The sequence below is a fragment of the Macaca fascicularis genome, chromosome 4, assembly GCF_037993035.2.
Source record: "Macaca fascicularis isolate 582-1 chromosome 4, T2T-MFA8v1.1".
NCBI classification, from domain to species: domain Eukaryota; kingdom Metazoa; phylum Chordata; class Mammalia; order Primates; family Cercopithecidae; genus Macaca; species Macaca fascicularis.
Genome location: NC_088378.1, coordinates 58,972,435 through 58,984,936, shown reverse-complemented (window position 1 = coordinate 58,984,936; position 12,502 = coordinate 58,972,435). Strand labels below are relative to the sequence as shown.

The following is a 12,502-nucleotide window of genomic DNA, read 5'->3' as shown; positions in this document are numbered from 1 at the left end:
CTATGACATGGATCTGCATTTACAGGTGGTGTCACTTAAGGGCTAACAGAAGTGAATCAGGCTGTTAGTTGATGAGCTGCTACTTACTTATTTCCATTCCTTCATCATGCCATGCTGTGGCTCACAGCAGCCCTTACATCTTTCAAAAGCCAGGTCCAGGGCCACCAGTATGGGACCCTCTCAGATAGGCCTCCTTCACTTGATTTTCTTTGTTTTGTTTTGTTTCCTTGAGACGAAGTCTCACTCTGTCACCCAGGCTGGAAGGAAGCGGCGCAATCAGGGCTCACTGCAACCTCCACCTCGCCGGTTCAAGCGATTCTCCTGCCTCAGCCTCCTAAGTAGCTGGGATTACAGGTGCCCATCACCATGCCTGGCTAAATTTTTTAATATTTTTAGTAGAGATGGGGTTTTGCCATGTTGGCCAGGCTGGTCTTCAACTCCTGACCTCAAGTGATCTGCCCACCTGGACCTCTGAAAGTGCTAGGATTACAGACGTGAGCCACTGCACCCAACCCCTTCCCTTGATTTTTCTCATTCCCTCTTCTCTGGGGAAAAAAACCCTTCAGAGTTGTTGACTTGAAGACTTTCTTCGAGATACCAAAGTTCATACTACACATAAGTAATTCAAAACTAAAGCCTATATAAATCATCCACGTCATTTTCTCAGAAATTTCTTGAGTTTAAATTTACCTACTCAGGGAAAGGAAAGGAACTTTTCTTTGCCCCTAACTTATGTTTCAGTATTTTTTTGGTTAAAATTTAAAAATTTTATGGGTTCACGGTAGGTGTATATATTTATGGGGTACACAAGATATTTTGACAGGCATACAATGCATAATAAACACATCAGGGTAAATGGGCCTCCATCACCTCCAGCATTTATCATTTCTTTGTGTTATGAACATTCCAATTACACTTTCAGTTATTTTATAAGTTATTGTTGACTATAATACCCCTGTTGAACTATCAAATACTAGATCTTATTCAACATTTTTTTTTTTTTTTTTTTGGAGACAAAGTCTCGCTCTGTTGTCCAGGCTGGAGTGCAGTGGCGCAATCTTGGCTCACTGCAACCTCTGCCTCTTGGGTTCAAGTGATTCTCCTGCCTCAGCCTCTCAAGTAGCTGGGATTACAGGCACCCACTACCATGCCTGGCTAATTTTGGTATTTTTAGAAGATATGGGGTTTCACTATGTTGGCCAGGCTGGTCTCAAACTCCCAACCTTGGGTGATCTGCCTGCCTTGGCCTCCTAAACTGCTGGGATTACAGGTGTCAGCCACCGCATCTGGCCTAGATCTTATTGTCTCTAAGTAAAGTTTTGTATTCATTAACCACCCCCACTTGCCCCACTCCCTGTTTTAGTGCTTTTAATGGAAATTGATAAATATAAACTAATAACATGACTTTGACTTTTCTGTGGAATTTATTGTATATCAATATCAGTGTTTTTAAAGGAAGTTGATTTTATTATTTTGAAAAATGAAAATAGTCACAAGCACCATTTAATTAAGGAACTCACAAGACAACAAAAACTTTACTGGTTGAAAACAGAATGAACAGAAATGGAGTATTAATTTGAGCCAGAGTCTGATTCAGTAATGACTTCAGAATGTCAAGCAACTACACAGAGTATGAAAAACCAGCCATTTAGACATTTCTGAATACTGTAGTCCCCCTTATCTGCAGGGGATATGTTCCAAGACCCCCAATGGATTCTCGGAACTGGGGATAGTATCGACCCCTAAATACACTATGTTTTCCCTACAAATACATACCTATGATAAAGTTTAATTTATAAATTAGGCATAAGATATTAACAACAATAACTGATAATAAATTAGAATAATTATAACAATATGTCAGCATCACTGCTCCGTTTGGGGGCATTATGAAGCAGAATAAGTTTGACTTGAACACAAGCATTGCAAAACAAGACAGTCGATCTGATAACCAAGCCAGCTACTGAGTGACTAACAGGTGAGTGGCCGTAGGCAGTGTGATTGGACAAAGGGGTGATTCATGTCCTAGGTGGGAGGGAGAAGGGCAGTGTGAGATTCCATCACGCTACTCAAAATGGTACAGAATTTAAAATTTACAGATTGTTTATTTCCAGAATTTTCCATGTAAAAATTTTTTTTTTTTTTGAGATGAAGTCTTGCCCTGTTTCCCAGGCTAGAGTGCAGTGATGTGATCTCAGCTCACTGCAACCCTGTGTCCCGGGTTCCAGCGAGCCTCCCAAGTAGCTGGGGTTACAGGTGTGTGCCACCATGCCTGGCTAATTTTTTGTAGTTTTCTTTTTTCTTTTTTTTTTTTTTGAGACAGAGTCTTGCTCTGTCACTCAGGCTGCAGTGCAATGGCATGATCTCAGCTCACTGCAACCTCCACCTCCTGGGTTCAAGCAATTCTCCCGCCTCAGCCTCCCAAGTAGCTGGGATTATAGGCATGTGCCACCAAGCCCAGCTAATCTTTTATATTTTTAGTAGAGACAGGGTTTCACCATGTTGCCCGGCTGGACTTGAACTCCTGACATCAAGAAATCCACCTGCCTCGGCCTCCCAAAGTGCAGGGCTTACAGGTGTGAGCATCACTCCTCATTTAAAATGTTCTAACCTTGGTTGACCACAGGCAAATGAAACTGCCGGAAGTGAAAGTGTGGATCAGGGGGATGACTGTATTCAATGGATTCTGATATTATGTCTGCAAAACACTTGTATGATAAAGCATTAAACTTTTGTTGCCGTTGCCAAAAAAAAAAAAAAAAAAAGCAGCCTGGAAGATTAGAATGTCATCTTCCTCTGAGTTTTGATAGTCAAATGACATCACACCACACTCTGGCTGCTTATACCTGAAGCCTACAGAGTTTGTTCTGACTTATGAGCCAAATAAGGTATCCTTTTTCTCGAGTTAGGCAAGGCCACTCTGTATAGCGTGGAGTCACTTTGGGCTTTTCTCTCTCACTCTAGGGATAGCCAGGAGCCTGGAACTGGCCTCTGGGCCCATAGCCTCTTGTTTTGTTTTTCATAGTGCATCTATTGAAGTCCCCAGGGCATGATCATTGGCCCAACATCTGTCAAAAGTTCCTTAAGATTTAGGGCTCAAAATGTTTGTGCTGGATAGGCCTTTAGCAAACTTCTCTGTCTTATTTTAAAAATGAGGAAACTGTAGGGCGTGGTGGCTCATGCCTGTAATCCCAGCACTTTGGGAGGCTGAGGCAGGTGGATCATCAGAGGTTAGGAGTTCAAGATAAGCCTGGTCAACCTGGTGAAACCCCATCTTTACTAAAAACAGAAAATTAGCCGGGCGTGGTGGTATGCCCCTGTAATCCCAACTACTAAGGAGGCTGAGGCAGGAGGATCGCTTGAACCCGGGAGCCGAAGGTTGCACCGAGCTGAGATTGTGCCACTGCATTCCAGCCTGGGCAACAGGAGTGAAACTTCGTCTCCAAAAACAACAAAAAAAGGAAACTAAAATGACACGCTGGAGGGTCACGTCCCAAGTGACGGTAAAGGAGCTGGTTCAGCCTTGGCTCCCCCTCCTCTGCCTCCCCTGCCTATGACCACCCACGCACCACCTCATGATTTTGCAGGAACTGGTGGCAGAGGAATAAAGGCTTAACAAGTGTTTATATAGTTTAGGGAAAGTTGCTTTAAACAAGAATTACTAAATTTGCAATTAATAGAAGTAGGAGACTCAAAATTTTAACTTAGATCATCAAAGGGGCTATAAGCAAACAATTAGCTTAAAAGTTATAATTTTGGCTGGGTGTGGTGGCTCACGCCTGCAATCCCAGCACTTTGGGAGGCTGAGGTGGGCATATCAACGGAGGTCGGGCGTTCGAGACCAGCCTGTCCAACATGGAGAAACTCCGTCTCTACTAAAAATACAAAATTGGTGGCTCATGCCTGTAATCCCAGCACTTTGGGAGGCTGAGGCGGGTGGATCACCTGAGGTCAGGAGTTCGAGACCAGCCTGACCAACATGGAGAAACCCCGTCTCTACTAAAAATACAAAATAAGCCAGGCATGCCTGTAATCTCAGCTACTCAGGAGGCTGGGGCAGAGTAATTGCTTGAACGCTGGAGGCAGAGGTTGTGGTGAGCTGAGATTGTGCCATTGCACTCCAGTCTGGGCAACAAGAGCGAAACTCCATCTCAGAAAAAAAAAAAAAAAAAAAGAAAGTTATAATGTCACTTTCTCTTAAATAGCCATACTAGACAATGGTCAGTATTACTGATGTCCTGAACTTTTTTCAGGGAGAACTACACTGAAGACCGTGAGTGTAGTGCAGTACTTGCGCAGTCTTAATATTTTATTGGGAAAACAGTCAGTCAGTACACCTGCAACCCTGCTGGGCACCGACACCTCGCAGGCTCACCTGTAACCGGACCGCGTGCTCATGTTTCCGCTTCATGTCATTGATGTGCCAGGCGACTCGCTGCATTGTGTCTATAGCATCAAGCACCACATCATAGCCTTCTGTGTCCTTATCAAGGTGATTTTCTATTTCCTTAAACAAAAAAGAACAATTTTTTTCCCATTTTTTTCATACAGCCAGTGAAACAAATGCCACCTCTATGATTAGTTCCTTATATTTTATTTTTACTTATTTATTTACACACTACCAGCTGGGTGTGGTGGCTCACGCCTATAATCCCAGCACTTCGGGAGGCCGAGATGGGTGGATCACCTGAGGTCTGGAGTTCGAGACCAGCCTGGCCAACATGGTGAAACCCTGTCTCTCCTAAAAATACAAAAATAAGCTGGGCATGGTGGCGCATGCCTGTAGTTCCAGCTACTTGGGAGGCTGAAGCAGAAGAATCACTTGAACCTGGGAGACAGAGGTTGCAGTGAGCCAAGATTGGGCCACTGCACTCCAGCCTGGGTGACAGAGTAAGACTGCCTTAAAATAAATAAAGAATTAATTAATTGATAAAATATTTACAGACTACCATCATTCTTTAAGATTTTGAGGCTGGAAATATCTGCAACAAAATGGTAAGGAGAAAAAAAAAAAAGGATAAGAAAGATAAAAGTAGAATAGAATTCCAGGATAAACAGGATAAAATACAACATGCATGTAGCCCACTGAGTATCACAGTGATATTACAGTTATTACAACAGATGTGGGAATTGATCTCATAGCTGTAGAGTTCTGAGCTTCCTGGTGGCCAATGTTAAACAGTTCTCAGTAATATAGTTCTCACTCTTATAAGATAAAACGCATACTTATTTTTTCCCTTATTTATTTAGGAAGCAAATGTTTCACACAGGACCTTAATATTTAACAGACTCAAAAATATAGTGAAAACTATCTTTACAAAACGATCTCTATAGCAAGTAGGCATTTTAGCACATTTTCCTATAGACAAGGTTTTAAAGGCCAAATGAAGTGGACTAAAGACAATCCTTCAGAGTGTTGAGAAGGATCTCATGGTTTCAGCACTCAATTCTCTGATGGTCAGAAGTATGTTACATTAGCAATCATCTTACCACTGGAGGCCCACAATCCCAGGAACATGAGAGAGGGACAGGATCTTTGTTCTAATTCTTTTGAGCACATAAGACACTTGTCCCTTGATCCTCAACAGTCTAAAGATAGAGACTATTGTATAGAGTTCCTTTGATTCTTTATCTCTCCTCAGTGCCCAGCAGAGAGCTGGGTGGCAAATAAGTGCTTATTAAACTGAAACTATTGCCTTCTTAAAAACAACAATAACAGTAATCCTATATTAGTGCCTAAAACAGTAAGAAAACACTAATCAATTAGATCGTTCTTGTTACATTTATCATACACAATCAGCTAACAGGTAGAGGTTAAATGTTATAGTACAACTTGAAGATTAGTCCCATTATTTTATAGTAACGATGTAGATCTTTGTTTACTTTTACTGAATACTCAACTTTTTCATCTAGCTAGAAACTGTATAAGAATTTACATTTTCTTTCCATGCTTGGACTCAGCTGTTAACAAGGTCCTAAATGGCAAATTTAAAAACATAATGATTTCTTCTTTTAGCCTGAGAGACAATTGTGCTCATCAGTAAACAGACTGTGAGGTACAGAGGATATTTCTGTGGGGATTTTCATGGATGGCTACATAACTTTGAAATGATGTGAATGGGCCGGGCGCGGTGGCTCACTTCTGTAATCCCAGCACTTTGAGAGGCCGAGGCAGGCAGATCATGAGGTCAAGAGATCGAGACCATCCTGGCCAATATGGTGAAACCCCATCTCTACTAAAAATACAAAAAATTAGCTGGGCGTGGTGGTGCGCACCTGTAGTCCCAGCTATTCGGGAAGCTGAGGCAGGAGAATCGCTTGAACCTGGGAGGCAGAGGTTGCAGTGAGCTGTGATTGTGCCACTGCACTCTAATCTGGCAAAAGAGAGAAACTCCATCTCAAAAAAAAAAAAAAAAAAACAAAAACAAAAAGAAAGAAATGATGTGAATGACATAGAGGGAGCCCTCTAATCATCTATGAAAACAGAAAACACTTCAAAAGCAACCAGAAGTCAGTTTTGGATTAATCTAACCACTTTTTTTTCTTCATTGCCAGCCCTTAATATGCAGGACAAAGGCTGTTTTTCCTGTTAATTAACTTTTTGTAAGGATCTTGACTCGTTGTCTCACACGCTTAACTGAGATCTTAAACTTTCCTTTCGATTAACGGCCATCTCACTGTCTAGAAGACCACATTAGAGATTTTTGGGACACACGCGTCTTAGACGTTATATTAACAGAATTCAGCAGAGATGTGTCCTGAGACAAATCTTATTTAAGAGTTATTTGGACACTGATTTCGCAAATAAATCCCACTAAATCTAAGAGGTCATAAGGATCAATTTAAAAATTAAAATAATATCCCCAATGTGACTTCAGGGAACATAAGATTCTCCAAAGATAAGCCACCCAGGCAAACAGATGAAGTTAAGAAATTGCTAGTAAAGATGGACAAAGTTCTTGAAATTTTAAATATATATGAACCAAACAAATCTGGAATAATTATCCAAGTTAGAAACTTGGAATCACTTAAAAAGAGATACCTGTAAACTGTAGGCCTGTTGATGTGGAGAGGAACTCTGAATTAAAATTCCTTTAAAAAGGGGATTTTAATGTATCATAAAAATAATAAAAACAACAGCTTATTTTTATCAAATGCCTGTGAGTCACAGTGAATGTGGGCAATTGATAAGATTTAGACCCAGGCAGTCTTTCCCAGAGCCCTGTTCCTAACCACTCCACTGTACTGTCTGTCTCCTGCTACAAAAGCAAGCAAGCCCTACTTACAGAATGAAAATTACCTACTATCATAGGTTTTTTTTTTTTTTTTTTTTCATTCGCATCAACTGTTTTGGAGGGTAAGAAATAAGAATTTGAGGCCAGGCGTGGTGGCTCACGTCTGTAATCCCAGCACTTTGGGAGACTGAGGCAGGAGGATTGCTTGAGCTCAGGAGTTTGAGACCAGGCTGGGCAACATGGTGACATTCTATCTCTACCAAAAATACAAAAAAATTAGCCGGGCATGGTGGTGCACACCTGGTGTCCCAGCTACTCAGGGTGCTGAGGTAGGAGGACTGCTTGAGCCCAGGAGGCGGAAGTTGTAGTGATCTGTGATTACACCACTGCATGCCAGCCTGGGCAACAGAGCCAGACCCTGTCTCAAGAAAAAAAAAAAAAAAAAAAAAAAAAAAAAAAAAAGAAAAGGAAAAACAATTTAAGAGATATGATTATCTTTGTTTCTAAAGCCTTCTTGACTTTTGTAAAAGTAGTGGAAAATAATATAAGAGGAGAGACACCTGAAGTGACGCTAAGCCCAGCGTGGAGGTCACTTATGACTCTGCTCATCTGTTCTCTCCCTTTTTAGCCCCTTCTCCTTGCTCTCCATACAAAAGCCAATCTATGACAAATAGCTTTCCTTTCCAATTGCCTACTGAATCGGGGCTGATGGAAACATTACAAAATCTATTTTCCATTTGCATGATAGCTCCCTGCCTGAAACTGTCAGTGCACAGGGCGAGGCACTCCTAAGCCCCATCAGAATCAGAGCTAAGATTAATCTCTTCTCTTGGCTGTTGTCAATGGGGCTACGGGCCTAGAATATAAATATCTCCAAATCCTCAAAGCAGATTAGTCAGTTGTGAAATATGAGTGTGGGAAATGTTTCCATATGTCCACAGCATTTTCTGGTATTTTCCACCAAACTTAATATATACACACAAAACTCCCATCCCCTGGAAAGTGCTCACGCCAGGCAGAAACTTACATGCAGAAGGAGATGATACTTGAGAATCCGCTGCACTGGTTTCAAGAGATAGGACCCCAGAGGCAGCGAGTGCTTCAGAGTTTCCTGACGTTCCCTGAAGAATTTGGCCAGTATCTTGTTCCTCATGCACTCTGTTAGCACAGCCACGGATCTGCAGGAAGAATCCATGTTTTTATCTAAATTGTAATGCTTTATGTGGATATTCAAGTTTTAAATGCCATTACAAGTGTAAATGCTCTAAAATGGGTAGGGTAGTTCCAGAGCTGCAGCCAGATCAGCACGCCTTTAGGTGAACTGGAGAAAGGGGTCCCTCTGGGCGGGTGAATTAGAAAAAGGCACTGGACCCAGTGGCAGTGGCACCCTGGACTCATGGCTTCTAAGGAACAAGTTCCTTCTTTCTAGGAGACGCAGCCTTGTGCCAGGGCCCATGGCTTGGCAAAATGAGTGGGATTTTAGCCCCTAGCTGTGCCCTATCTGGGTATCTCTGTACAGTGCTCACACGGCACGTCTGTATTCCATTTCCACAGGTTAGATTATAAAGACTAGGCAGACTTTCTTTCTACTAAGAAAAAGGAGTTCCTTCCTGCTAGGAGATCCAGCCCCCTGTCAGAGCATTTATCACCCCCTCTGCCGGCCCCTTTTATATGATGCACAGACTGTGACCCTATGTGGTGGCCTTCCTTAGACATCTCTTCCCTTGGGGGAATCTTCGAACAGGTCTCCCTTTCCACCTCCAAATTGTTATCCTTACATATAATACAGCTTCTGGGAAAGCCAGAGAGTCTTGCTCCAATAGAGTGCACCTCAGATCAGGGTGTTCCAACAGTCGGTTAGAATTCCTTCAGCCCAGATCCCCCCGAGGTGCTGGGCATAGACAGCCCCAAAACATCTTAAGGCAATGGTTGAAACAATGCTCATATCACAAAGCAAGCTAATGGCTTGTGCAGTCACACACACGTAAATTAAAAATCTTTTGTTCTCAAAATGTAGAAGGAAGCAGGTGGAAATAATTTCAGCCCTTTTCTCCCTAAGTCAGTAACATTTTCAGGATTAATTGAGAAAATCAGATAGAGCCAAACAACAAAATAAGGCTGTGAAAAAGTTAAATGGAAGTTTCATAATTAAACCATTAGAATCCCTTTTGTGCCAATCTACTTTGAGAAAAATCTATTCACACTGATTTATTTTCCCCTTGAGTCAAGATTTCAAAACTCCATCATGTAACCTAGGAACGCTTCTAAGGTTCTTTAGAGTCAGAATCGGCTGCTCTGTAGCCCTTTGGCCACCTAAAGGCTTGGGCTCTTGCTTAAGGGTAAAAACCTGCAACAAATTAGGAGTACGCTGAGCTCCAGGTTCCTGGAAGTCTTGGGCACAGGCAGGCATCTGAGGACAAGGACCTGGCCGGGTTTGAGCCCCTCCCTGGGGAACAGAGTGTGGGAGCTTGTGTCTCTTCACAGTAAAATCACTGAGGTGTGACTGGTATGAAGATAGTGGACACTGTCAAGATGTGCCTGCGACATTTAATATCATCAGCCTGGCTCCAAAGGGGGAAGGAAAATTGTCAGATGGGCTGAAATACCTGGCACTTTTGGCTTGTTAAGTGGGAGAAAGGAACTTCGGGTCTCAGAGAGCAAACTGATTGGATACAAGCAGACAAGTTAAAATATTTCTCCATGAATATGAAAACCACACAATTGGGCAAGAAATGGACATGTCTTCTTCACTGAGAACAACTTTTGAGTACCTCTCTGCTAACATGTTTCTTCAGAGTCAGACTCAATTTTTTTTTTTTTTTTTAAAAGACAACTGTCTCACCAGGCACGGTGGCTCATGCCTGTAATCCCAGCACTTTGGAAGGCCGAGGCGGTGGATCGCTTGAGATCAGGAGTTCGAGACCAGCTTGGCCAACATGGTGAAACCCCATCTCTCCTAAAAATACAAAAATTAGATGGGTGTGGTGGCACGTGCCTGTAATCCCAGCTACTTGGGAGGCTGCGGCAAGAGAATTGCTTGAACCTGGGAGGCAAAGGTTGCAGTGAGCTGAGATCACACCAATGCACTCCAGCCTGGGCGACAGAGCGAGCCTCTAACTCCAAAAAAAGACAACTTTCTCCAGAAAATTATCCTTAACCTTGAGCTTTTATTACACATTACTGAGTTTGTCCTGTGTTAATTTATATTTATTTGATCTTCCAGAACGTGCTCTTTCACCATGGCATTTAGTTGCATCTGACCTTCAAAAGAATAGAAACTGCTTGAAGGCAAGGGTATTGTTTGCTATTTCCTGCCAACTTACACCAGGCTTGGGACAGTGCTCCATGAATGACAAGCTCTTAAAAATGTCCTTGCGCAAATGATTTTGCCTTTTCCCTGGCTCTGAGGCAGCCTAGCATATATAGAGAGGCTGTTTTTATTTTGTACTCTTCTTAGTAAATCACAAAATCTTCTGAATTTGCAATTTTGGAAGTTTAAATTAAGAAGTTATTTCTTCAAATGATATGTTTATAATGAAATTTACACAAACATAATTCCCCAAACAAGCTCCTGTATCGTTTTAGATTCTCATAATTGGGTCCGGAACTTTGTTGATTCTTCAGAATCTGAACGTTTATTCCTTCCCTGAGGAAGAAGTTTTGTGGAGAAGTTGAGGGCCGATTCTGTGACCCCTCTGAGTTAGGGTGTGAGGCAAGCTGGCTTTTGGTTTACAATCATGGGATTTAGCTGGGGCATCCTGCAATCTCCTGATGTTTTCAGCATTAAGATGGAAACAAATCCTTTAAGAGAGAAAATTGCTTAAGTGAAACCATGTAAATTAACTATGGGTGGGTCTACAGATAAGGATGTATAATAAATGTTCTAATATGCACGTGGGTCTATTTATTTATTTTTTGTTTTGTTTTTTTAGGGGAAACTGGGGAAAGCAAGGATCCTCCAAGGGAAAATATTTGCCATGAGTAAGTTGAGCCTCTGAACTTCTGGCTTCTCAGGTTTTTTGTTTTTTTTTTTTTAAGACAGAGTCTTTCTTTCTCTGTCAACAAGGCTGGAGTGCAGTGGTGTGATCTCAGTTCACTGCAACCTCCGCCTCCTAGGTTCAAGGGATTCTCCTGCCTTAGCGTCCCAAGTAGCTGGGATTATAGGCATGTGCCACCGCGCCTAGCTGATTTTTGTATTTTTAGTAGAGACGGGCTTCTGCCATGTTGCCCAGGTTGGTCTCGAACTCCTGACCCCAGGTGATCTGCCTGCCTTGGTCTCCCAAAGTGCTAGGATTACAGGCATAAGTCCCTGGACCTGGCTGCTTCTTGGGTCTTTAAGATATAGGATCTTGCTCTGTTGCCTGGGCTGCAGTGCAGTGGTGCAATAATAGCTCACTGTAGCCTCAAACTCCCGGGCTCAAGCTATCCTCCTGCCCCAGACTCTTGAGTAGCTGTAGGACTACAGATGCATGCCACCACATGCAGCAACATCCTGGGGGTCTTTAATCTACACTGGCTTTCCGAGGTTACTCCTGACAGTGGGGAGCAGGGGACCTATTTGTTCTTCCTTCCAGAAGTAACACTCAGGGCTCAGCCTGTTGGCTTCTCTTCTAGGTGGATCCCACCATCCACTTTATCATCAGGGACCTGTCTACCAAGACCGGCTACAGAATGTGTAAAGTCTCCCTAGCGCTCTTCTTCCTGGCTGGTCCTTAAGATAACTCAAAGTCTGGCAGGGCGCGGTATAATTGCATCTACTCAGGAGGTTGAGGTAGGAGAATCGCCTGAACCCAAAGGTAGAGGTTGCAGTGAGCTGAGATCGCACCACTGCACTCCAGCCTGGGTGGTGGAGTGAGACTGTCTCAAAAAAACAAAACGAAACAATCCATAACTCAAAGTCTGCTAATCATGTGGAAAAAAAGGAAAATAAAAAGGCAGGGGGAGAATCACAGTTTCAGCAACTTTTACAAGGACATATTCATAGTAGCACGAGGTCTTAGAAGTTGGAGAAGAAACCCTGGTTCAAATCCAGGTTGGGGCATTCATCAGCTATGCACCCCTCAGAGAATCACCTTACCTAGCACAGCCTCAGTTACTTCATCCATGAAATGGGGAAGGGGCAGGGATGATGATGAACTAGCACTTATGAAGAACCTAGGAGGGGCCAGGCACTGGGATGGGTGCTCTGCTTTAAAAAAAAAAAAATCCCTCAATGTCTCTGGATTGCTTTGAAAAGTTAAATTTAGTATTTTGTATGTACAGCATTT

At 42.6% G+C, this 12,502-nt stretch overlaps 1 protein-coding gene across 35 annotated transcripts in view; it reads right to left on the bottom strand.

The window, feature by feature from the left end:
• Window positions 1-12,502, bottom strand: part of PLEKHG1 (pleckstrin homology and RhoGEF domain containing G1) — a 244,030-nt gene that overhangs the window by 33,347 nt on the left and 198,181 nt on the right. For all 35 annotated transcript variants that reach the window (XR_012433540.1, XM_065543587.2, XM_074037250.1 and 32 more), the window contains 2 exons: window positions 8,263-8,413; window positions 4,376-4,507 (listed from right to left, as the gene is read on the bottom strand). Coding sequence is in view for 34 of the 35 variants with exons in the window: in XM_065543587.2 (XP_065399659.1) it covers window positions 4,376-4,507; window positions 8,263-8,413 (283 nt within the window). In the remaining variant the exon portion in view is untranslated. The remainder of the gene's footprint in view (window positions 1-4,375; window positions 4,508-8,262; window positions 8,414-12,502) is intronic.